The sequence below is a fragment of the Enoplosus armatus genome, chromosome 1 (genome assembly GCF_043641665.1).
Source record: "Enoplosus armatus isolate fEnoArm2 chromosome 1, fEnoArm2.hap1, whole genome shotgun sequence".
NCBI classification, from domain to species: domain Eukaryota; kingdom Metazoa; phylum Chordata; class Actinopteri; order Centrarchiformes; family Enoplosidae; genus Enoplosus; species Enoplosus armatus.
Genome location: NC_092180.1, coordinates 10,833,781 through 10,860,623, shown reverse-complemented (window position 1 = coordinate 10,860,623; position 26,843 = coordinate 10,833,781). Strand labels below are relative to the sequence as shown.

Below are 26,843 nucleotides of genomic sequence, written 5' to 3'. Positions count from 1 at the left end.
AAAGCAGCACCATCCATGCTTGTAAGTAAACAATGGCAGTGCGCGCGAGTGTGTCAGCAGCGCTCCCTAGCTGCCTCCCCTCATACCCCTCTGCATCTGCTCTCCTGGCGGGCCCCGACACTCCCCCTGTCTCTACGAAAACACTTTCGGGAAGAATAAAGTTTTTTTTTCCTCACATCGACCCGTGCTCAGCCAGTCTTTACTCAGAGCCAAACCGTGGCCTAGCAGGAAGAACGGCCCGACTATGTGGAGAAAGAAACGGGCACTTGGGGAATCCTTGGCTTGCCTCGTATTTCTTGTGACGCTCGTCGATGCTTATCGATGTAAGTATGTAAGTGTTTGGTTTTTGCGGTTGACATTTTGAACTCCACGTTAGTAAAGTAATTCACGGAATAGCCTGTTACAGTCTATTTAGTCTCAGTGCCTCAGACTGAAAGCAGCTTTTCAGGCTGGATGTGAGCAGTTGGGAACGGCTTGAGGACTTTCTTTTACAACTTCCAACATAAAAGCAGCAAACAGGGAACAGAAAGTGTGAGGGGTCATGACTCCTTTCTACACCGTGAAACAATGCTTGGTCAACATGAGCTGCTTGTTAAAACAACTAGGGAAACATTTCTGGGAAATAACGGTTTCGCAATGACCTTTTTTTTTCAGGCCAATTCACAGAAGAGTAATTAGGGTGTCCACTTTGTCCATGCAGGCACCAGCCACATCAGCCATCTGTCATGGGGAAACAGGACTTAAATTCCTGCTGGGATCAGTCATGTGTTTTTATAATGTAGCTGCATATGCCTGTTTGTAATCACACGTGAGAATATCACTCCATGGTAACTTGCACAGTAATAGGCCTGTTCATTTCTGATTGTTGTAACAACAAACATGCAAACAACACTGACAATGGAAAGATAGCTTTACACGATACATTTGAATGAGTGTGTGTGTGTGTGTGTGTGTGTGTATGTGTATGTGTTTGTGTCTCTCCTAGTCCTGAGCCAGAACACGGCCTCTCAGTTCCTGAGCAGGCACAGGAGAGCTAACTCTCTGTTTGAGGAGAGCAAGAAGGGCAACCTGGAGAGGGAGTGCATCGAGGAGCTGTGCAACAAGGAGGAGGCGAGGGAGATCTTTGAGAACCAGCCAGAGACGGTAAGAAGAACAGCGGCTCCCTGATGGTAGTGGTTAGCAAGGTAGCCTGGTTCCAGACCTCTGAATCACTTAACCACATCTGAGTGGGGAAGTGGTGAATGAAGTGGAACGCAATGGCAATTCTGATTACCAGGCCAAGGGGATAGGGAATGAAGAAGAAAAAGTGAAAATTCAGAGATGAATTGAGCAGTGAAAGGGAAAGAAAATGCAAGCGATAGATCAGACCAGGGCTGCAACTAATGATTATTTTCATTATTGATGAATCTGCCAATTATTTTCTTGGCTAATTGATATTTGTTTGATCTATAAAATGTGTTCAGATGTCCTATTTTGTCCCACCAACAATTCAAAATCTAAATGCATTCCATTTACTATCATAGAGGGAAAACTGCAAATATTCACACTTGAATTCTTTTTTTTTTGCTAAAACATAACAATTTATATCAATATTGAATCGTTTTCTTTCAATTGACTGGTAGATTTATCAACTAAACATCTCGGCTATAGATCAGATGCTGTGTCTTGTAATTTGAAACATTTAATTTCCTTCCAGTGTAATTCAGAAAAATGAAACATGCAAAGTTGATTTATCCAGATGTTATACTGAAGTTTCTGTTTCAAACAGAACATTTATTCAGAGCACAGCTGGCTGTAATCTCACTTCCTGCACACTCTCCCCTCTCTTTGTCTTCCTTTTCTTAATCTCCTGCCTGTTGTGTTTTTTCCAGGAATACTTCTACCCCAAATATGTTGGTAGGTTTGCAGAATTTATTTTGTTTCCTAATGTGTTGTGATATCAGTTTTGTTTAGCCTTTACTAGCCTATTCTGATGAGGAACACTATTTGTTGCAGCGTGTCTGGGTTCACACCGTGTCGGCATCAACAACCAGAACTCAGATTCTGGCATCCCTTCGGACCTTCGCACCTGCGTGAAGGGTGAGGGTTTTTTTAGTAGAAAATGTTAGCATTTTCATGTCAGTTGCTCTGTAAGGCTAATAAAGGTGAGCCTCACCTGTGAAATGCTTTTATCAAGGCTTTCATCAAAAACCTGTGTGTGTGTTTGTGTGTGTGTCCAAAACTGTTTGTTGCATGGCAGAGATCAGTGACCAGTGCACGCCACCTCCATGCTACAAGGAGGGTACAGACCACTGTGCGGACGGCCAGGCCTCCTTCACATGTGTGTGTAAACCCGGCTGGAAGGGGCCGCGCTGTGAGGACGGTGAGTTCAGATACATTATTTGGGATTTTAAATGTTTTACTTCAGCTTTTAGATAGGCACACGTGTACACTCTGTGCCTTCAGTCTAACATGCATAGACTTAATTCAACTTAAAACGGATTGAACTGGCTGCTGATAGATGTTGTTGTGTGATGTGTTGACTGGGCAGACATCGATGAGTGTTCAGATCCTGAATTTCCAGCGGGATGTAACCAAAAATGTTACAATGTACCCGGCAGTTTCCACTGCATGTGTGAAGATGGCTACTTCATCAGTGACAAAATCAACTGCGTGGGTAAGACTTAATTCATTTCAGTTGCAATTTGTACAGTACATAAACAGTAATAATGTTATGAATCATTACAGTTTTATTAATTTCAGTTACACCAAAGGACAGAAAGGTTGCATGTACTCTCTCTCTCTCTCTCTCTCTCTCTGTATTAATGGCTTATGTCCTACATATGAAGACATTCAGCTTTTACTGTCCTGAGCAAACACACATTTTTACACCGTGTATTATTCTTCTTGATAACTTCCTTATGGACGGTGGAACCCTACGCACTTATAACAAAAATTGTCCAGCTGTTGTCCTCAGGGCCCGAACCATTTGTTATTTCTAAAACTGACCTGAGGTGACCTCTTATACAACAGATTGTGAAAAGCTTTTAACATCTGAAAAGGTCCATGCTTTGTGCTGCAAACAGACCAGCAGTTTCATATCTCTGAGCTGTTAGAACCTGCTTATAGTTTGTAGATACTTGTTGTCTCATTTCCATTTATTTCTATCTGTCCTAATTTGTGTGGGCAGTTCACTCAGTGTTTATCTTTGAGTGTGTTGAATGTACAAAGTCTTCACAAACATGGACTGAGTCAGTTTGGTAAATTTGCTCTGTCCGTCTTTTTTTTGATGGGTTGTGGAGATTTAGACATGGTTTTGCAAATAGCCCATCAATACATATCCCAAATTATACTTTAATGTTGACTGATTGATGTCGACATTTTCCAAAGCATACCATAAGTTGCAAGCAAATACTGTTATAACAGTTTCTTAATCTATCAAATATCAACAGCAGTTCACAGTTGAGAAACTAGAACCAGTGAACCAGTGCTTTATAAATGACTGAAGAAATTAGATAATTATCTGTCAACAACTTGTTTCTGCAACACACTGAAGGAGACTGACATAAGATTTGAGAGATGGCAGCTGAACATCAGCCGTATTCAGTTAGTCAGTGAGTTTTCTTACTGCTTGTCTGCTAGGTTTAATTTTAACATATCTCATGAAAGCAATGATTTTCCGCAGCTGACTCCTGCCTTGAATTTGTTTGAGTTTCAAAACAATGTGTGCTTGCAGCTGCACTTCATTATGGCACAATGATAAAGTCACTTTTACAAAACAAATAAAGAAAGGTACTGTAGGCCATATCATGGTCATGTCATATTTATTAATTTTTTCCACATAACAAAATTACACTTGCAATCAACCGTATGTAGTTTATTTGCCATTTTATTTTTTTAATCAGGACTCAGACAGTTCATATTACAAATTCACACCGGACCATTTGTCCTGTTAATTTACTGTTTTCCAGATATCAATGAATGCCTCTTGTACCCCAATATCTGTGAAGAACCGGCTAAATGTGTCAACACGCTGGGCATGTATCAGTGCAGATGTCCCCTGGGTTTCAAATATAACTTCACTTCCAAGACCTGCAATGGTGAGACTTCAATTTATTGTTCCTGTCTTACCACCACAAGTCATAAAGTCCGACTGGTGACAAAACTGAGTACATTAAACCAGATTTGTGTATGTATTTTGTATGTAGTCATTAAAAAGCTACCATAGGCATTGAGCTAAAGGCCACTTCCTGTAAATTTTTCTTTTCCTGTTGATGCAGATGTAGATGAGTGCGAGTTGAGTGTGTGCGACGGGACTTGTATAAACACAGTGGGCAGCTATGCGTGTCACTGCGATGGTCGTCAGGGTATTCGTTTGGCGGACAATGAGCGGTACTGTGAAAGAATCCCCGTTTGTGTGGACCTGCATGACTTCAAACACCCTGAGATGCTTTACCTGGGCGAGCAGTTTGCAGGCCTTCCTGTCATCTTTCTGCGCTTCCGTCTGCCAGAGAACACAAAGTGAGGGTCCATCACAAACACACACACACACACAAATGTAGTCTACTTAAATGATCACAAATGTGTTTTGTGTGTTTTACTCCCAACATCTGCACTGTATTACGCCACAACTATAAGTCAGAGCATAAAAATTCATCCTTGACCTTTGAAACAGTAGTTTGACCAAAAAAAACATCTTAAATCAAAATGTAATTCTTCAATTCAATTTAAAATCTAGATGGAGGATATGAGTATCAATCATCTGAGCGTAAAATACAGCTTAATGCTCCGTCTCAGCGATTGTCAAACAAAAATGTAATTTGACAATACAATAATAGTAGGCATGATTTTCACTTCTACCTATCTCAAGTAAGTTCCAGGCCTCTAGAAATGGATTTTCATACCATACTGAAATGGATTAAGTCTGTTGATGCCTGGAAATGCCTGGAAAAGCCCAACCACAAATCAATAAATTGTTAAATGGATGTGAGTGATTGTTAATGGATGTGAAATGGATGCTAAAACATTGGTATGGACAATGCAATTACTTTGTAGTAATTAGGATACTTTATAAACTCATATTCCAGTCTTTCTGTTTCTGGCTGTTAGGTTTGCAGCAGAGTTTGACTTTCGTACATTCGACCCAGAGGGAGTTGTGCTGTATGCGGAGTCCTCCCAGGACTCGTGGTTCATGTTGGGGCTAAGAGGCGGTCGCATTGAAGTTCAGTTCAAAAACCAGCACACGTTCAAGGTCACCAGCGGAGGAAAAGCCATCAATGATGGGCAGTGGCATGTGGTAAGAAAAAGCTGTAGTCCAGTAATTCCCTACACATACTGAGCTTGTTCCCCTGTGGCTAATAAAGTGCTAATCGATAGACTGAATTGATTGAAAGTGGATTGTGTTGTGGTAACCATGTGCTCCGGTGCTAAACTGTGTTGAGTTAAAGTACAGTGAGAAAGAGATGATGATAATGTGTAACATGCAGATCTCTGTGGATGAACTGGAGAGCAGTATCAGTGTGAAGATCAGCAAGGAAGCTGTGATGAGCATCAACAGCCCTGAGAGTCTCTTCACTTCTGTTAATGGCAAACTGGAGACCAAGGTCTACATCGCTGGTCTACCCAACCGCACGGACAACGTCATCAAACCTGTAAGTAGGTCATCTGAAAGCATGCACATGCAATGAATCACCCAGCAAACATGGATTTTTTCCCCCCACATCTAATAACCTTTATAACATTGTGAAATGAATAGATAGGGATTTATATTGGACCGACTCCAGTCCAGTGTTGTACTCAATGTGTGTATCCATCCATCCACTAGATCAACCCTCGACTGGACGGCTGCATCCGGGGCTGGAACCTGATGAACCAGGGGGCATCTGGTGTAAAGGAGGTCATCCAGGAGAAGAAGAGCAAACATTGCTTTGTGCATGTGGAACAAGGATCTTTCTTCCCTGGGGAAGGACTTGCACGCTTCAACATTGACTACAGTGAGTAAGTTATACTTCATTAATCCTTATGGGGAAATCCAGCACAGGTACCAGCACAGGTACAGAGTAGACATATATGGTAGGTTCCACTGTAGCTGTTACATCTATTTATGGTCCATATATTCCATATCATGACAGAACTTGTCAGGGTCAGAGTTGAGTAAACCTAGAACCATGGGATCCTCCAATTCAGGTAAAAACTTGGAAATGGCCAAAGCTCCTAAATTTCCAACCTGACAAAAGAAATAAATCTGTGTTTCCCCTTGTGTATGGTGTGTGTAACTAGGTGATTCTGGGAGCTGGAATGTGGATATCAAGATGAGTATACGTCCGTCCAGCAGCACAGGTGTCCTCTTTGCTCTTGTCCACAACAACACAGTCCCAGTGTCCGTCACTGTGGTAACGCAGGGACAAGATGATGCTGTGAGTTATTTCACACTTTTGTTGGAAATAAGCACGTGTATCTCTGCATGTCTCACACGTGATTAAACTTTGCGATGTTATTTGTCCTCCATGCTCCAGAACCTGCAAGTGTTCCTGTACGGCATCTCTGTGGCGACACTGGACTCACTCATGTTGTGTTACCCTGACCGGCTGACAGTGCAGCTGAATGTGACTCCCACAGAAATCCAGATCTCAGCCAACTCCTCCTCTGTTACCTACATGAAGTCTGATGTCCTGCGGGAGGCACTGCAGCGCCTCAACAACACCATGCAGAACCCCATCAGTACATATATTGGTGGGATACCAGGTTAGTTCAAGTAAAAGTACAAAAGTTAACTCTTTTGAAGATAACTATGAGCATGATTTATTAGCTATATATCATCATCATGAAAGGGCCAATGTGGCTTCCTGGCTATAATCATTTCATGAATACCAAACCGTCCTCATCGATAAATAAGAAAACTTTTTCAGAGATTTCCTTATGCTGGAAAAGAAGTTCCAAACAAAGGAATATCCTCTTGATTGTGCTGTAATAGCAAAACTGTAGGCTGCTTTGAGCTAAATGCTAATGTCACCATACTGTCATACTCACAGTGACAATGCTAACATGCTGATGTTCTCCAGGTATAATGTTTACCATTGTCACATCTTAGTTTACAGTGTTAGCATTTGATAATTATGACTAAACACAAAAGTACAGTTGAGGATGATGCAGGATTTTGGTCATGCACCAAATTATTGGACAATTTATATTTTTGACCAGATGATGGCGCTAGATTAAAGTTTAAGGGATCGCCAAAGTGATTACAATTCATCATTCTGAGGGGACATGAAGGTTTCATGGTAATCCATTCAATAGTTGTTGAGATATTTCACTAAAATCCAAATGTCAACGTCATGGTGGAGCTAGAGGAAAAGTCAGGGGATCACCAAAGTCAGCAGAAGACACTTTCTGGGAACCATGAGTGTCTGCACAATATTTCATGGCAATGTAGTTGTTGAGATATTTTAGTCTGGACCAAAGTGGTGGACCGACCGACCAACTCTGACCAACATCGTGAGCCCAAGAGCCATGCCGCTAGCATGGCTAAAACCTTTAGTTACTTTTCCTCCCTCTGAATAAACAACACTGTCAGATTTGTTGTTAAATGTATGACTGAATAAATTAATTAAGGAAAGTCAGCCTCCTGGTGTGGGCTGGAATATTTGAGTTTGCATTGTTAGACTGCAATAGCGTTTTTAACTTCAGTCAAGAAGTTGTGACTCATCTCCATCCAGTTAAAAAAAATGATGGTCCATATTTTGACTAGAACTAAACTACATTAATTCAGTTCTCAGCTCTGACTTCCAATGAGCTTCAGAAGGCCGAGGTAAAGCCCCTACATTTATTTTTGAATTGCTGTCCCCATATACTAGCGTGATATCTCTCAAGACATCTCATGAAGGGTTGCTGTCTGAGGACAATTCTCATTGTCAGTCTCACTGACTGCCCCGCTCTCTCTCTGTCTTTCAGACGATGTCCCGTTACCTGCCACCCCTGTGACGGCCTTTTACCACGGCTGCATGGACATCACTATCAACGGCCAGCAGCTGGACTTTGACGAGGCTCTCAGCAAACACAACAGCATTAAGTCCCATTCCTGTCCTCCTGTGTCTGCCCCTGAGAGTCACCCTGATGCACCGCACCTGCACAGAAAGTGACCTTAATTAACAACGAGGCACATTAAAAGTAGGCAGCATCCCACAGCGGCCACTTCTTGGGATATTTTGGAAAAAGAGATATATATAAGATGGGGGGGAGGGGGTGAGAGAGAAATGACAAGAAGAGGAGATAGAGGTAGACAGTTATAGTCATTTTTGTTGACTTTCTCTGATGGGTTTATTTTAAGATTTGTTTTACGGTTTTCATCCATACAGTATTATTGTTCCTGTCCTGGGAGCATTTTGTTTGGGGGTTTTTCTCAACGAGAGCTGGCTTGCCAGTGAGCTGGTCGGAAGCTGGACAGCTTGATGACGTAGTTGTAGCAGTTTGTTGCAATGAATTAAATGCTTTCCAAGAAGCGTTTGAAAAGAGCTGAGCTCTGTAGCAGGCATACCATGTTTTGAGCAAGAGATGGTTATGTTTGTGTAGAAAAAATAAACAAATGGTCACTGTTGACCAGGCTTTGAGACCACCTGCGTCTTTGTCCCTGTTGTTGAATCATGGTACTATCTCTAAATTCTCTTCAATCTGGTCTCGTGGAGGCAGACGTCTGGAGACAACTAGCTGAAATTGTAGTTGTTGGTTGTGGCGGGGGAAAACCACAGAAGAGAAAGCTGAGCCTCCAGGCTTTTGCTTTTTTCAATTCTGTGACATCTTCTTGTTTGAATCACCATTCTTTATTAGAGCTCTGCCTTCCTGAGGTGTTGTTTAGTAACATTTAGAAACATGGCTTATTATTTTATTGTTCCCAGAACCGACCATGGTTGTCACTACACCTCTCATTATGGCTGGTCTTGCAAGGCTATCTACAACTTCTGTTCTTCCATTTCTGTCCTCAACTGTGTTCAGAATTCACCTTGTATATAAAACAAGCCATCTTTAATATATAACTTAAATGTAGTTGTTCAGTGTTTGTTTTATGTTTGTTTTAATAAAATTGGTCAAAGCAACGTTTACATTTATTTGCCATCTTTCCCGAGACAAGGCCACACAGGAACTTTCTTCATAGAGGTATCCAAAATTAGTTTCTGGTAGTCTTTGAATATGAAATGATAATGCTGCAAGTTTTAACATAACACAACAAACAATATATGAGTCCACAAGGTCTGTTTCTCCTTCAGTGACTGTGTTGCAGCTGAAGGCAGTAGGTTGATCAGAATGACATGATAATTCATTTATTCTGGTATATCTTCAACACAATAGTATCCAAAGCACACTTCCTGAGTCTTTCCTGTGGCCTTCTTTCTGGCATTGCTGGTGTCCTGAGCCCTTGGTGACACAACAAACTCGTAAAGCAGTTGTTAACAAAACACTGTTGGACCCTGGTGTGTTTTCTCCTTCATTTGGAGGTTTCTGTACTGACAGATGGATGCATGCCAATGCACCATCATGCTTCATTCTGCCAGTCAGTCCACTTTAAACTAGGTTGTCAAAATCATATTTTCATTCAATTTTAGCATATACTACACATAAAATATTAGTAAAACTTTTTGTTGTTAGCATCATCACACCTATGAATTTTTGGGATATCTCTGCAATACTTGGATTTGTTTGTAATACCCCTCAGTTTAGTGAATAATCAGACAGTCAATAACTCAATCAACTTTAGACTTTAGTTCCATATTTAAAAAGACAACAGGCATCAATGTAGCTTGTAAAAAAATATTTTTGTTATTATTTGGAAAATTGTTTTTTACTGTTAAACATTTACAGTAACATAAAACATTTTAAATAATTATCATTCTCCAACCTTAAGGTACATCACAATATCTCTTATCAATACTCATTTAATTTCTCATCTTGATGAGGAGCACTTGAACAAAACTATCACGTGCAATTTTATTGTGACCCTGTGTATGAAAAAAACAGAATAGTTGAACATGTAACACACTATGGCCTAATGGCCTAGATACATAAATAGGAATACAGATGAAAAGCAAGTCAAACACAAAGAGCAAAGAGGGTAAACCGAGGGTAAATGCGGGCTGAACCGTAGAGAAATGAGATACTGAAAACAGGAACGAGCAAAACAGATTTGTCACACAAGATTCAGAGAATACGAAACAGAAAGAAAAACTGCTTGGAATAGTGTGGGTCTAAAATAAGTGTTTTTTTAAACTGTTTAATGACTGCTCTGACTTCACCTCTAAAGTTGAGGAAGAAGCTCTCAGATCTTTTACTTAAGTAAAAGCAGTAAATTCAAAATGTTACTCAAGTATTAGCGCAATATACTTTAAATATCAAAAGTTGAAATTCACATTGTCCATAATACAGAATGGCCCCTTGCAGAGAGTTTTATCATTATGTGTATTGTTAGATTAGTATTATTGATGCATTAATGTTTAAGTAGAATTATAATGTTGACTTGAACAATTGTATTTACTATTGGGTAGTTTCATTTCATTTAACTTATGTAATAAAAAAAAGTTCATCTAATTACTGCTTATCTCTGCTGCATTAGTAAGTTATTTATTAACCATTGAGAAAGTAATTTGTTACAACTTAAACACCCTAAGTGGTGCCTAACTATAGCTATCACACAAATGTAGTGCAGTAAAAAGCACAGTATTTGCCTGTGTAGTGGAGTAGAAGTATCGAGTAGCATAACGTGAAAATACTCAAGTAAAGTACAGGTAAATATAAAGTAACTGAGTTAATGTATTTAGTTACATTCCAGCACCCAGGCTGGAAGCACTACAGCTACAACAGTATTAAAGCATTAACTACCAGTGAGCTTTAATTTTATCTTCTTCTTTTTTTCAGTATGATAATGGGTGCCCACACACGCACACAGCCACACACACACGCACATTAAAGGAGGGGAGGGAGGGATGAGGGAGAGGTGTCTGGAGGGCTGCATCGTTACAAACTCCTGCCTGCACTTTTCAGAGCTACTCCCCCTCCTGAAGCAGCAGAGGCGTGCAGTCTTTCTCCGCAGAGAGAGTGGACTCAGTCCGGCCAGAGAGAGAGAGAGAGAGGGCTCCACACCAGAGAGGAGGGTCAGAAAATAAAGTAACGTTACAGACCGCAATGGGGACGAGCTGAACCGCAGAGAAAAGAGGACGGCCGCTTAAATTAGTTTGCTGTGTTATGAACGATATGCGGGAGAGACACACGACAGTTTAGCTTGCGACGCTCCGCGCTGCAGTGATTTCACATCAAAGACGTTAACGGCCAACGGTCGGAAGTACCTGAATACCTGCAGTGTTTCGCACTAACGTTAGCCTCGGCTCGTTGCAAACAGCATTGACATTGAGAGACTGGGAGGCTGAGAGATAGAGAGGGGGTAGAGAGACTACAAGACGGGACAGGAGAAAGTTTCTCAAGCCTTGCGCAGACACAGCGGTTAAACAATGCGGCTGACCCCGACAAAGTCCCTTTCATCGGCAGCCCTGCTAATCCTGCTGGTTGTCCGCTGGTCCGACAGCAGTAAGTAAACAATTACATGCTAGGTGGCTAGCTAGCTCGCTAAGTCCCCTTTGACATTTGTGTTGTGGCTGATGATGATACATGCCTTAGTTATTAACGTCATTAATGGTGCTTTAACAGTAGATGTTTCGCAACCTTTCTGACATGTTTTCGTTTTTGGGAGCCAAAATATTGCTTAACTCCAGAGTTGTTTGACCTTCTCTCGTTCTTGTAGGTTAATTAATGTATTTTGGGGATGTCTCTCTTTTCTTTTTTTAGTTTCATTGTCTCCCCATGAGGCGAACCAGTTTCTGAGCAGACACAGGAGAGCAAATCAAGTTTTCGAGGAGACGAAGCAAGGACACTTGGAGAGGGAGTGTGTGGAGGAAAAGTGCACCAAAGAGGAGGCCAGAGAAGTGTTTGAAAACGACCCGGAGACGGTTAGTATATTATATATAATGGCACAAAACCACCACTGAAGTTGTGGTTTTCAGTCAAGGCTGCAAGCAGGTTTCAGCCCCCCCCCACCAAACACAATCACACACCACACCTTCTGGCTTCTTCTCCATTGAGGGACTGCAGTATTCAGTAAAAACTCAGAGAAGTCTTTTAACCAACAAAAACACAGTTACCAGTTGAAATCATATTGTTTCATGTAGTTTTGTCAGAAAACATAAAGCTGCAAGGTCGGTTGTTTACATCATGTTCATATTGACAAATTGATGATGGTGACAAATTGATGACGGTAACAAATTGATGACGGTAACACTAGACTAATGATTCATTGTCTGGGCTGCTGGTGTTCATGCTCCAATAAATCCAGAGTGCTGATAGCTGTCAGTGTGCATAATATTCCCATGTCAAAGATTAAGCATGTTTTGTTCTCTTCATTGTTTGTTTCTGTGACAGACATTGAGTCAGTGTGACTAAGCTTTAGTTTATGAAAAACAGTTTCAGTGAAGACACTGCTATCCTTACACTGCCCTTCATATTTATATGCACACAAACACACACAGCCACTTGTGTGTCTTACTTTTGGCTTAAACATATTCCATTTGCTAAAACTTGGCCCTATCTAGTGGATATCTGCTTGGCTTAGGTTCCTGCCAAATATGGGAAACACCTGGATGTCTTTTCTCCATCTGTGTTCTCACCATCTGTATCTCTGTATGTCTGCACATTCCTACTCTTACAGATTCCTCACACATAAATGCACATGAGTGATGCAAATAAACTCTTTGGGAGCTGATTAGCTGTTTTCTGTAAGAGAATGACAGTGGGGTGAGAAATGTGTTTCATTCAACACACTAAAGCACATTGCCTCACTAATCTGCATACATGCTCCCACCCCTTCTATTTTATGTTTACCAACATGCAAAATCCATCACAATGTGTATGCTCAGGAATATTTACTGCAGATTAGTTTCCGTGAATGAATGCGCAGATTAGCCTTTCCATCCATGTGAATGCATAAGCCTATTGAATATGTTGTATATGTGCTGAATATGCAAACAAGCTCCAGACATATAAATAACGTAATGTGTCAGGAAAACGTGGAACATGGGCTTACGGGCCAAGAGTGTATTCATTCATTGGCTGAGAGTGCAGACTTTTAAGTCTTATAATAGATATCTGTGCTCAGTGTGTTGCATGTGTCAGTGTGTGTGAATGTTACTCAGTAAGATAAGTTATAGTGTGGGCCATTTATAGTGTATACTTTCTTGCCCAAACCCCTTTGAAATGTTAGCTGTCAAGACATATCAACAAGTATATCCTGACAGTGTTCAATGTTTTTGTTTTTGCATGTTGTCCGTTTAACTGCTTGTTGAAATTCAGAGATTCAGATGAAGTTTTAATTGTGCGTGTTTGTTAGCATTGCACTGGTGATGCTATGCTCTTTACTCTTGTGAATTGTAGCGGAGAGGGAGTGAATGAGGCAATCGATGACTCAGAGATTACTTGTAAGATTAGCCAAGTGGAGAGAGATGGAGGCTGAGGGAGGATTAAAGCAAAGTTGAGCTGGGTTCAAAGGAAAAGGTGAAGTCGGGTGATCCTTCCAATTGAGTTTGAATCAGCTGGATGCACATCACCACTAGAATAGCGTTTGCGTGCCTGTAGTTTTCTACCATGTCGTGCCACAAAGCTGCAGTCTCATTCATAGCTGCATTATTCATTCTGAAAGTGCCCATCTCTGACTCTGCGTTTTCTTCTGCTGCAGCTTTCTGGCTCTGCAGAGAGAGGGAGAGTGGGCTGCTCCTGGATACTCATGATTATCCTTGGCAACACACGATCACACCAAGTTTCTGCTCTTTCACTTGTTGGAGGGACAGATAGCTGATAAAAAACTGACTATTATGTTAGAGTCAAGTTTAGTAATAGCTCCAAACTAGTTCTGGGACCACACTACATCTTAGCCAAATGTGACTGACCTTTGTAAAACAGTTGTCACATCAAATCAGGGTTATAATCAGGCTTTACGTTGTGTAATATATTCCTAGTTTTAGCAGGCTTTGGTCTGGTTCTTACAAGAGACTTTTTTTCACCTCAGCCTGCTGCATCTGGCTCCTACTGCAACAGAGGCTCTCTGAAGTCTCTGTGCCTCCAGAGCCAGTCTTTTCCATGGGTAGATCTCCCCACATTTTGACCTACATGTGGAGGAATACTGCAGCCAGGAGGTGGGAGAGATGCTACTACTATCAGGAATGCAGAGAATTCTCAGGAAGCCTTTGGCAAAGGGCCGCACCCATTAGAGAGAGAGCACACACACACACACACACACACACACACACACACACACACACACACACACACACACACAGATTGCAGAGTAATCATATTGTAATCTATATCTGGATACTAAGCACACACATACACAGACAAATGTCAAAGTCAAAATTAATTATGTTTATGAGTTGCTTTTCACTTTCATAAGTATGAGCACAGAGAGCCGGTATGAAACGAAACCAAATCCTAGATTATGTTAAGTATTAACGGAACCCCCCAACTAACTGTAAGCATTTATTTAGATTATCTTGTTCTGTTTAGACTTTTGTTTATACGCTTACATAACTTTATCCCTCTCTCTTTCCTGTCTCTTCTCTCTGATTTAGGACTACTTCTATCCCAAGTATTTAGGTAAGTTATCATTTTGACTAAAACTCTTAATCTCTACTCATAACAACTGGTTTGACTGATTATATGTTTGTAATCTCTTTGTTTTAATTTCACTTTTTGTTTCTGTCTAGCCTGTATGGAGAGGTTTGGAGATGCTGAAAAGAAGAAACAGGATCTGGTTACATGTGTCCACAGTAAGTTTTATGCCCCCTTACCTGTCGACTGACTTAATTTTACCTCTCTCATTTTTTCACAAACTCACCTTCCCTACCCTTCCTCTTGGTCTTTATTTTCACTGTGTAAGTATTATTACATCCAGAGAGAAGCACATAGTTTGTAGTGTAGGGTTGGGCTGCACTGCAGTATCACAGCTCTGCATCATACTCTGGCATACACTTTTTTTTTCAAAGGGGCTTTATTGGCATGGGAAACAGACGTTAGCATTGCCAAAGCAAGTGTAGAAGAGTAGAAAAGGAAAAAGATGGAAAGATGATGAAAAGGTGCTGAATTTCTTTGGCAACTCCAGTTCAGTTTTTGCAGCGTGACACACCTAACTGTTTCTGTGACTTTGATGTAGCCCGGTTGTGCTATATGTGCATGAGCCCAGGTATCTATGAGTAACATTGCAGCACTTTGCTACAGTGATGCTGCACATTGGTGAATGAGCAACACACCCCTTCAGTCGTCACATACTCACACACTCGCCCACTCTCTGGGCGACTGCACCAGCTCCTTCCTCAGCGGAGGAGTGACGTGGAACAAAAATCTGACGTGAGTGGAGCACAGGATTTCTGCTGCATCAGGATACAAGAGGCACTGGACCAACCCGGCTTTACTGCTATTGGCTGAGGAACCTCGGGGGGGTTTCCATGACTCAGCTGCAGCATCGTGACACGGCAGCTCCTTTTTATCTGTCTGTCAGCACACCCCCCATCTCTCTCACCACTTCTCTCTCTCTCTCTCTCTCTCTCTCTCTCTCTCTCTCTCTCTCTCGCTGCAAATCTCTGCCCATCTGTCTCCTGCCTCCGTGTCCAGTACCAGTATCCTAGCAGATCATTCCATTTATGAAATATTACAGGCATGCAATGTTACAGCACAGCAGACAGTGCTTATTCTCCCACTCCTCCCTGCTTCTGTTCCCTTAGTCTGCAGTTTGCAGACTCAAATGTTTTGTGAATTGCTCTGCAGAAAAATCGAATCATTTAAAACACTTTTTCCCATTTTCTAGCACATACTGTATGTGACATGAATTGTTGCTGCTCTGCTTACGTTGGAGGGCTCGTCCAAATCGGCATTGTGGTAGCCCATGGTGTGTGCTTTATTAAATGAAATTAAATGTTGACGTGCTGTTAAGGGACCTCTAAAATTGTAAGCAGAGGAAACAAGTGAGGCTCCTGTGGTTACCCCTGCTTGCTTATAGCCCCAACATATTTCTAACCAGATTTATTTAAGGACTGCTTTTAGAAGTAGGCACACAATATAAAGAAGCATATACTGATAGTGATATTTTTAATTTCATTGCAATACTTCCATGTGTTTAGTTTCCACCAATGGAGTGGACTTATTAACACTGTTATTCTTGATAATTTGCTAGTAACTGATGCTGATATTAACAGGCTATTAGCTAAAATAAATAAAAATACACAAATATGGCCGTGTAAAATGAATCATCCACATATATCAATGTGCTACTACAGGCATAATTTTGATATTGGGTCTGATGTGGATGACACAATAAGCTGATTAATGTATTTTAGAGAATGTTGGTAATGCACCTTTTAAATGCATTTTTAGTTTCGTTGTAGCTCAGAGAAACCGGTGGTCTGAATATTACAGGTAACATTTTGTAACATTTTGTTGATGAATTGATGAAAAAATAGGATCATCACTTTGCTGGAAGCGCTCCACTTGCAATCAGAATTTGTCTGTAAAAGCTTCTCTGGAGATGGAGCTTGTAATTGATACTGATTTTGCCACTGTGTAGCACCCATATGTAGTTTAGATTTATTGCCATTGTGAGTCTGCTGTCAATATGCCAAAGCTCTGAAAGATTATGTGTGAAATGTTGAACTTCAACTGCACTCAAAGCAGTGGATGTTTCACTATTAAGACATTTACATGTACAGTATTGTACATCATTCAGTGAAAAATGGCCCGAGTTGAAAGTTGTGTCTTTGTGTTTCACATGTGAGCTTATCTCAATCCTGTTCCCCTCATTTTCCCAGACACTGTCCTTTTCTCTCTCTAAACTCCAGCTAACATGCCCAGACTTGTCGAGCAGTCAAACTCCACTGCTAGGAAAAGGAAACTGCAGGGAGAGAAAAGATTTGCACATGTGCTCACTTACACAAGCTTGGAGTGAAAGAGAGGCCTCAAGTGAAATTATTTAATAGGATAAACAATAATTAACAGAGCGTTGAATTTTCATTTGATCTTGTTTTTTGTGAGCTAGAGGTCAGGTATGCATGGAAGGGTGGAATTAGGGCATCTCCAGCAGGAGAGCTTAGCCAGCATTAGGCTATTTATATTGAACTCCTGATATGCAGAACATAAGAGATGCCCTTCCTCTGTCTGGTACCAGTATACAGTTACACTCATTGTATGCATCTGGTTTAAACAGACTCCTCTTTTTCTCTGTCTTTCTATCTTTGTTTTCTTACACAAGATATTCCAGACCAGTGCTCTCCCTCTCCCTGTAATGCCAGAGGTACGGTGCGCTGCGAGGACAAAAAGGGCGACTTCCTCTGTCACTGTTTCACAGGCTGGGCCGGAGCCAGATGTGAGAAAGGTACTGTCATCACTGTGGAAAGTGGGAGAGGATGTATACTATATATTGTGCTTGAGCTCAACAGAGGTTGAATTTTTGCACTGTCACTCAGTGTCCTATCCAGCGTCTGTAGATGTCACAGTCACTGTGACCTTGGTCCTGACAGACAGCTCCTGTCCCGTCCACTGATAGGAAGATCTGGCTTCCCATCATCAGTCATTCATGTGTCAAATATTTTCATTGTTTCTCATCATGTTAATGTGAAAGGTGTTTTTTATTTTGACCTCGCAAAACTCTACTTCTAGAGTTTCATATTTATCTTACAGTTGCAACTTTTATTGTTGACCTGTCTCTTTAATATCTAACTGTTGCTGCTGCTACTGTTATTAATGATGTGTGAATGGTGTGTCAGGTCAATATGAACTGCATGTACGGGAATCTATGTGTCTCTTTAGAGGTCAAAGCTAGTTACTATGTATAGATATGGGGGGAGGCTTGCATCTCCTCTCCTGAAAACATGAAAGTTAGACCAGCGACTCCACTTTTAGAAGGGAAATGTAACAAATATTAAGTGTATAAGCAGGAACTGGAAAGCACACATAATTTATACACGCACACTGTGAGGGAGAGGGAAACATGTTTCTCTGATTTATGGCACAGCCACCATTCCACACATTTCCACTGTGACTCATCCTGCCACCTTACTGTGAGAGGAAACCAAAACAGATTCAGTTTGACTCGGTGTGAGTCTTTTCCACTTGACGACCGCACTCCTCCTAAACACTCAGCTGCAACACTCGGCCACAATGACTTAGTGTGTCAGATATTTTTAAGGCGTCTAGCAAAGTACAAATGCATAGGACATTTAAGTGAGCTTTTGAAACTGCATCAAACTGGCAATTCATTCTGTGCGGTCCTACTCAGAATGAAATAGAATCTGTTATGTTAAATACAACCTGATCCTGAATTACTATGGGAAATCTTAACGCCAGCCAAACAAAACCAACAACCCATCAGCCCATGATGATGTTTTTCCTGCGCTCATGTTGACTGTACCACCATCCTGTTTGCAGATGTCGACGAGTGCAGCAAGAGAAATGGAGGGTGTGACCACGAGTGCAACAACACTATGGGCAGTTACCGCTGCTCCTGTCACCAAGGCTACATGTTGGTAGGACGCCACATGTGTAATGGTGAGCCACAAACCATAGATGCACATCATTCAACAACTTGAGTCATGTCATGACTTAGTCTGCATTTTAACAACTATTAATCTAATTTTAAAGCTCCTCTGAGGTCAATTTAATATTGGGGTCGCTTTGATTCCAGTGGTTAATCAATCAGGACCAAATAGCATCTGTCTTGCAGTTGGTTTTAAATTCCCGCACCTCCAATTTATCCAGTTTAAGTATCTGGTCTTTTTCTGATAAATTGTTTTTTCTGACACTAATGAGCAAAGGTACAAATAACCTCCTCAGATCACGTCCTTCTAGCTGAGGAGTTGACTGTTCAGTCTTCTTGGTACTGTTGAATTTCCACCAGATGTTTGAGCCATCCAGCAGACCACATTGTGTGTCTTTCAGATGTGGATGAGTGTGAGGACCCAGGTGTGTGTGGAACAGCACAGTGTGAGAATAAGGAGGGCAGCTATGATTGCTTGTGTGATAACGGCTACGTCTACGACAATGAAACCAAGAGCTGTGTTGGTAAGTGTGTACACACGCCCACAATAAAAGAGACAACACACACAAAGACACACAAACACGCACAGTTTCACAAGAACTGACCGAGGAGCAGCTTCAGCCTCAGCAGGACTTGATGCAGCTGTGTTGTGGGGTCAGGAAAGGAATGCAAAGACATTTGGAGAAATTCTGTATAAGTAGGTAACAGGTCACCATCTCCATGCCTTTAGAAAAAGTTCTTCAGGGGCAAAATACACAGACTAACTTTCTCTTTTGATTTAAAATAGGTCGGGACAGAAACAGTTATGAAAGCTAAAGCTAAAGTGCAGTCGTTGGAATTCATAAACACAGAAGATATGCCATAGGTTTACAGGTTAAAGAAGTATTATCTTAAGCACAGCAAATCATGCTTTAAACATGCAACGATTTAAAAACACTGAATCAACCATCTGTACAATCGCAACAGCGTCACCAAGCCAAATCTACAAGTAGCCTTGGACCTTAATAAATGTTGTATATTGCATGTCAAACAAGTTTAATCTCATGTTTCCCCCAGAGCGAAGTGCTCAACATACACTTTTATACTCAAGGAATGGAAGGATGTCCAAGGCCAAGCAAAAAAATGTTGTCTTGGTATTTAATAAGATAACATAATAAGATAAATAACATCAGGTCTGTTAGTAAAAACATTGAATAAGAATTTACAGACCAAAATCATTAATCACTCATGTGCCCTGTTTTTGCTCTGCAGTGGAAACCAGACTTTTCATAACCTCAGTGCCCCTCCTCTGAGAAATAACGTTTATTAAAGCCAACCTTCTCATGGCCATGTAAGGTTGTATATGGAGCGGGGAGATACCACCCAGTCAACGTCAAAGTCCACTTGAAGTGTTGTTTTCATTCCGTGATATGTTGACAGGAAAGACATCCTTCTTTTTTTTCATGCTTGTGGAACTGCTGTTCCTTAGATTCTTGAAAGTTCATGTTTTGGCTAATTCCTCCACTGATGTGACTCTGATAACTTCATGAACTCTCTGGTTCTCTGTAACCCTTTACACCCCACTCATGACTTTCATCTCTCCTCCTCTTTTGTCTCTCAAACCTGCTCCGTCACTTGTCAGATGTGGATGAGTGCGAGGCGGGTGTGTGTGCAGAGGAGTGTCTGAACACTCCGGGGAGTTTCCGTTGCTTCTGTGATGGTCGTCAGGGCATGAAGCTGGGCCATGACCTCAGGAGCTGTAAGGTGAAATACATGAACTGTGGCAAATATGAACCAGGCATTTTAATAGTTCAGCCTTCCACCTTTTGTTGTTAAATGTGAATTATAAATTACATTCTTGATCTGTTAAACCATTTTGAATGAGTCAAGTCACAAATCGTTCTCGTGAAGCAGAAGCATGCGTTATCTCCAGCTTGTTTTATACCTGTTTTTTTTCACAGCCTTTAACTCCCTGCATGTCGCCATCTCTGAAGAGGAACTCTCGCTCCCTCTACCTGGGCCGCATGTTCAGCGGTGTGCCAGTGGTGAGGCTGCGTTTCCGCCGGAGGATTCAAACTGGGTGAGAAAGTTGTTATGTTTTGATGCTCAGCACTCTCCTAACAAAAAAGTCCCACCGTCTCTACATATACTTTAGTTACGGTAAATATAAAGACTGATAGATGATTAAATGGAGCGATCACAACTCTTAGTTGTTAAGACTTTTTTAGTTTCTCTTAACAATGAGCATTTGTTTGAGGAAGTGTTAATTACTTAGGCAACAAACTATCCCAATGCCGTCTGACGAATAGCATTAAACTTTCTGCTTGTTTGTTGATTTTTGTGCCGATACTTTTTTTTCTTTTCTTTTTTTTTTTTTTACAAGCAATGTGCCTCCAGTTGACTTTTTCCTGTGGAACTTTTTTTTATCCACTTTCAAAATGCAAGTCAAATGTGCGTCACTTGACATCTGTGGTGTCGCGTAATCTAAGCTTTGGGCTTTAATCAAATCCTGTTTTAAATTCTTGTTCATATTTTTGTTTTTAATGGCCGTGTTTGTATTAAAGTGATACAGCAGGGTGAACAAAGAGTAAATCCAACCGAGAGAATGAATTGGATTGATGTCTGTCTGTTTTTTAACCATACATAGCCACTCTATGAAGTTGTATCAGCTAATTCTAAAAATAATTTCTAATATTAGCTGGGAAAATACCACCCACTTTGTTTGAGCGCCAAGTGGATAGCAGATAAAATTATTTTGGCCACTAAAAGGAATTGCTTCTTTTCTACAGTCTCTTCCTGTCCTTTCTGTTTTCCTTTATTTCTTATTTATTCTCAACTATCTTTGTGACGCTATCTTACTTATTCAAAAGCACACTCTGTCTCTGCTCCCCACTCCCAGCTTTTCGGCAGAGTTTGACTTCCGCACCTACGACCCTGAGGGGGTGATCTTCTTTGCTGGAGGTCACCTTAACAGCTCCTGGATCGTGCTGGCAATGCATCATGGGAAGCTGGAGCTGCAGCTGAAGTACGGCACAGTCAGCAGGGTCACCAGCAGCGGACCCATTGTCAATGACGGCCAGTGGAGGAAGGTTGGAAGTTTCTGTCATAATAATACACTGTCTACATTCGCTTCATTGGCTGATTGAAACCTCCTTAAATGTCTCGTTTTCTTCTCAGATCTCGGTGGAGGAGCAGGGGCGGAGTCTAGTGATTAAGATTGACAGGGAGGCCGTCATGAAGATCGCAGTAAACGGTGATCTGTTTACTTTGAAGAAGGGCATGCATGAACTCAACCTCACTGTGGGAGGAGTCCCTTTCAGAGAGGACGGCCTTGTCAATCAGGTGGTTGTTTGTATGTGCTTGTGTATTTTCTTGAATATGGACAAAAAAGAGATGTTCCTTACAACTGTTGTGATTGTGACGTAGGTGAATCCCCGTCTGGACGGCTGTATGAAGGAGTGGAGGTGGTTGACGGGCGAAGATACGTCCATACAAGAAACCATTCGGTCCAACGACAATATGCAGTGTTTCAGCGCAGAGGATCCGGGAGCATATTACCCCGGCACAGGCTTCGCTCTCTTCAACATCAGCTATGGTGCTGTGTGTGTGTGTGTGTGTGTGTGTGTGTGTGTGTGTGTGAGCCTAATTGCTTCATCCTGAAGTCGTTAGTCAGTGTATAATTTGTTTGTTTGAATGTTAGTATGCTTCCATCGTCGCCTACTCTTATGTCAACAGTTTGCCTCATCTTTGTCGATAAAGTTCATGACCTCCTGTCCTCACACTTCCTGTTCTCATTACTTCAGAATCACAGAACCTGAGCATCCAGTTGACCCTGCGTCCAACATCTGCGATCGGTGTGTTGTTTGCACTCGTTCACCAGGACAAAGTCCCTCTGTCTGTCGCTCTGGCCGACTATCATCCCGGCACTGATGAATGGCGAGATGTGAGTTCTTTAAAACTCGACCTGTGTATGTTGATAAATATGTTAGTCACTATATGTTTGATCTCAAAACTGACCTTTTGCGTGTCTTCAGTTTGTTCTGGTATCTGTAGGTGATGTCATCATCGCCAGCTCTCCTGCCCCCCTGTGTGATGGTGAGAGTCATGAAATCCAGGTGACGATCTCAGGTAACCAAACCCTGCTGCTGGTCGATGGCCAGTCTGGACGTAGTGAAGACACTGAAATTCCTGACGTCCTGTCACAGTCCAGCACCTTCATAGGAGGCCTCCCTGGTGAGGACACGCACATTTATATACACATTTTTCAGGATGTATGTAGAGTTTTATGTCAGTGGTGATGCTATGTACATTGGAGGGAGGAGCACAATGTTATAAATGATCACTAGTTAAAATTAATCATTAATCACTAAAGCTGCCAAACATTACTTTATACTCATTGGAAAATAAAAATGAAAGTCAGACATTTTCGCTTTTCAGTATGATGAATATGTCATTTAATAAAGACACACGCACATTATTGTTGGCTATTATATGTGGTCTAGAACATGGATAGAGACGAAACGAGTGTTTTGCACATGTATTTTTAAATTGCAAAGCCACATATGCCCTGCCAGCCACAGCTTCATTTGTTCTTGTACAGTCTCCAAAACACAACACATGTCAACAATAAATTATCGTACCGAGTCAACGATGAGAGGAGGCGATTATGCAAAATTCCTGCCATTTATGAGTGGCTCACTTTTTTCCTTGTACTGTAAACTGCAAACATAATAATGATCCATAGTTGTGACTGGCAGCAGAAACAACTCAACATTCCCCAAACTAGAAAGAAAACACGATAAGGATTTTGTTTTGATATTGTTTTGAAATTGTTAGTCAACGCCTTGATGACGATTGTCATGTATACTTGATAAAAGGGTTGGTTAATGTGTTTGCTGAGTCTGACAGTTTCAACACACTAAGTAATACTGCTTGCAGATTCATGGTTAGGTCACCGTCCATCTTGTTATCTGCTGGATCACATGTTGTCGTTTCTTCCCTCAGATGTTTCTCTGGTATCCACGCTGGTGTCTGCGCCCTACAGCGGCTGTATGGAGGTCAGTGTTAACGGACGGCCTCTGGACTTGGACCAGGCCATCCACAAACACAATGACATCCGCTCACACTCCTGCCCCCTGCTGGACTCTCACCAGTGACCATCGCATCAGTCTGCCAAAACTGATCCATAAGCAGTTCATTCAGGCAATGGGGATGATTTCCAATATATTTATAAAAGCTTTGATCAGTGGGGAGATGTTTTAGATTGGAATGTAAAAATAAAAAACTGGACCAGGTATCACGGTGCAGCTGGAGCCTTAGCCCAGGATCACCCTGTCCTTTTACTGTGATGACACTGCTGCCTAGAAGCATTTGCAGGGACTTTCACAGTATTTTACTATGACCCAGTAAGGCAGTTAGTCAGACAATGAGCAACATCTGTACTAGGCAGAAAATATGGGAATAAATGCTGCACAACATTGCCTCAAAAACTGCCCATGTATCACAGCCTTGAAAGCCCACAAGAACACACAGGGCCTTATCTAGATCAATGTCAAATGGTTGGTCTTGGGTCAGCCTGCTACGCTTGTCATCTTGCGCTTAAATGCAGATCTGACTGGGGGTTTGTAGGCAGAATGACTCTCCGCTGTAGTGACTCAGCTGATAGAGCTATGGTCATGATGCTTACATCCAGTTCACCTAAGGCCCACGTTCACAAAGCTTGAAATAATCAAGTGCTAATGTAGAATCCAATGAAATGAAAAACAATGGGGACCAGATGAATAGTCCTACATCAGCTACCCTACTCAGAGAGAATGTGCGAATAGGTGCTCAGATCTTCATGAGTGTTTGGTGCATAATGACTTAGGGGTTGATAGGGGACTAAATCAATCTTATTTGGCCCTAACAAGCTGAATCCCCTCCTTCACAGCATGGAGGCGTGGTATTAGGCACAACTTTGTGTTCAATAGAAAACCTTGCACATTGTTGCAGGTAGAAATGGACTGCGTGTGAAGCCATTTTCTTGATTTCCTCCTCGAATAAAGCAGCACTCCATGTCTACCTGCAACCTTAAAAATCAACCATGTGCCTACAAAGAGCAACCAACCCAAACTTCACGACAGCTTCCCTCCAAACAGGTGAATCATTTCACAAACGTGCAGTACTGTAACACACAAACAGAGCTAACGCTTCTTATGAAATGTTGTACTCATTGCTGTTAATACACTATGCATTTCCACCTGTGCATTTTGGAGTATTACAGTCCTTCAAAGAACTGACCGACACCCTGATTCTCAATAATCTTCAGTCACTAACTTCGTCATAAAGGCCCCTTCTATCCCTCCGAAGCACCCACTCAGAGTTAAAACCTGCCATATAGCAATCAGAGGATGATAGATTAGTCACAGAAGCACAGGGAGACAGGAAGGGGCCCTCTCCGCCAAGGAGAGAGAGTGAGCACTGCATCGATCGCACCACACAAGCTACTGAGAGTAAAAAGAGTGCGCTGTATTATACTGAATATGTAAATAACGTGACTGTACAATGCTTTATAGAAGACAGAAAACAACTACCTTATGTTCACTGAGGTTTTCTGCACACTTAAGTTGATCCAAAGTCAAAAACAGTAGTCCGAGTCTCAACTTCATCTGCTTCCTAAAAAATGTTTGAGCGACAAATACGTAATTATTTTCTTGAAATGGGAATGTGAGAGACTGAGAGAGCAATAGCCAGGGATCAAAGTATCGTTAATCTTTAGGAACTGAGTTTTTAATTTGATTTTATAGGTGCTGAGCAAATCAAAACACAATAAAAACAAAGAATGTCAGAGGAGCATTGTGATTGAGAATGCCAAAAGGGCTCCAGTGTTCTTTAACTTCCCTCTGTAATGTATACTTTTCTAGTTTTCTGATGAATGAATGCCAGAATATAGAGCTTGACGAGTTATTGTTTATTTTTTATCATGTGTTGTATATTGAACTTTGTCTTTAGTTTTTATTTTTCACTTTAACTGCCAGTACGTGTACAATGCTGAGAGAAGTCTGCCTTTTGAGTTTTAACTTCCCTCAACAATGAAAATCCTATTTAAAAACAAAATAAAGCAGTTGTACGAACATCATAGAGTAAAATTGTATTTTCAAAAAATGCATTTGTATGCCGTGTGGTTACTTGAAGATAAACTTTTCATGTCCTGCTCCATGTGTGACATGTTATTAATGTTCTAAACTCAAGGTTTAATTAATGTACTAGCTTTTTCCAAGACGAATTCTTTTAATTTGAACTAGCAGCAGTAGGAAATGTTGGTGTTTGCAGTAACTTAATACAGATGTGACATGGCGTAAAGAGAGCAACTGTAAACAATGAGGCTGATATTAATGAGATCATATTTTTTAAAAGTAATATTTGATAACCAACAATCGGTTTCCTGTAAATCACTCGTGCTTAGGTAGGCGATTGGAATCCAGCACGGGAATGGCGAATGAAAACTGCTACAGAGAGAGTTGTTACAGAATGTAAATTCATTGAAAGGCTATTGAGTGTAACTTTTTATTTATATAAGAGGAAGAATGTTGATTTCTTACATATATAGTCTCATGTTAAGGTAAAATGATACAGGGAAAACACCCGGTACTGGTAGTAAAAACAGTTCTGGTGGTAGACTTTGACATTTTGGGAAATACACGCTTTCTTGCAGAGAGATGAGAAGATTGATACAGAAGCAGCTAATTTATCTTAGCACAAAGACTGGAAATGGGCGGGAAACTGCTAGCCTGGCTTTCTCCGTAGTAGTTGTAGTTTTACATTTCGGTTCATGTATGAATTAGACAAGCAAGCTAAAACTTTTTAAGTAGTGAGCTTTAGAGGTCCTGGAAGGTGGATTTTGTTACCTTTAGACAGAGCCAGGCTAGCTGTTTCCTTGTCTTTATGCCAAGCTAAGCTAAGCAGCTGCTAGCAGTAGCTTCATACATCATGCATGTATTTACCGTACAAGCATCAGTCTTCTCATTTGACCGTCGGCAAATAAGCATGCAGATTTGCATCAGTGAATGTATATTTCTTATAGGTGTCTCTTTAATACATAATGTATTTCATAGCAGCAGCAGCTACAGAATCCCATCCTACAGCAGTTAACATGCATCATCAATAATATATAGAGTATATTGACTTTAAAGTGCACATTAAACGATTCACACAAACATAATTAAATAACAGCAACATCAGCGTCATTTACTCTCCAGTTCACAAGAAAGCCCTTTTAATTGCTTGTATAGTAGTT

General features: G+C 41.2%; 2 protein-coding genes across 2 annotated transcripts; both read left to right on the top strand.

Annotated features, from left to right (window-relative positions):
* The first annotated feature begins 233 nt into the window (after window positions 1-233).
* Window positions 234-8,587, top strand: pros1 (protein S). Its single transcript, XM_070902688.1, has 14 exons — window positions 234-323; window positions 986-1,143; window positions 1,872-1,896; window positions 1,996-2,079; window positions 2,240-2,362; window positions 2,531-2,656; window positions 3,951-4,079; window positions 4,260-4,500; window positions 5,089-5,275; window positions 5,466-5,630; window positions 5,804-5,972; window positions 6,259-6,395; window positions 6,495-6,723; window positions 7,930-8,587. The coding sequence occupies exons 1-14, from the start codon at window positions 245-247 to the stop codon at window positions 8,115-8,117; spliced, it is 2,040 nt and encodes a 679-aa protein (XP_070758789.1). The 5' UTR covers window positions 234-244; the 3' UTR covers window positions 8,118-8,587.
* A 2,822-nt stretch (window positions 8,588-11,409) lies between these two features.
* On the top strand, window positions 11,410-25,763 carry gas6 (growth arrest-specific 6). The gene is made up of 15 exons (XM_070922453.1): window positions 11,410-11,547; window positions 11,806-11,966; window positions 14,637-14,661; window positions 14,772-14,834; window positions 17,306-17,428; window positions 18,481-18,600; window positions 18,991-19,113; window positions 20,211-20,332; window positions 20,530-20,648; window positions 21,468-21,657; window positions 21,746-21,910; window positions 21,995-22,163; window positions 22,372-22,511; window positions 22,603-22,801; window positions 23,573-25,763. The coding sequence occupies exons 1-15, from the start codon at window positions 11,472-11,474 to the stop codon at window positions 23,722-23,724; spliced, it is 1,947 nt and encodes a 648-aa protein (XP_070778554.1). The 5' UTR covers window positions 11,410-11,471; the 3' UTR covers window positions 23,725-25,763.
* Window positions 25,764-26,843: the final 1,080 nt, after the last annotated feature.

Coding starts and splice junctions, on each gene's coding strand:
- pros1 (XM_070902688.1), top strand. CDS start 245: ATGTGGAGAAAGAAACGGGCACTTGGGGAATCCTTGGCTTGCCTCGTA. Junction 2,363..2,530: donor GGGGCCGCGCTGTGAGGACG/GTGAGTTCAGAT, acceptor TTGACTGGGCAG/ACATCGATGAGTGTTCAGAT. Junction 5,973..6,258: donor ACGCTTCAACATTGACTACA/GTGAGTAAGTTA, acceptor GTGTGTAACTAG/GTGATTCTGGGAGCTGGAAT.
- gas6 (XM_070922453.1), top strand. CDS start 11,472: ATGCGGCTGACCCCGACAAAGTCCCTTTCATCGGCAGCCCTGCTAATC. Junction 11,548..11,805: donor TGTCCGCTGGTCCGACAGCA/GTAAGTAAACAA, acceptor TTCTTTTTTTAG/TTTCATTGTCTCCCCATGAG. Junction 22,512..22,602: donor GCACTGATGAATGGCGAGAT/GTGAGTTCTTTA, acceptor GCGTGTCTTCAG/TTTGTTCTGGTATCTGTAGG.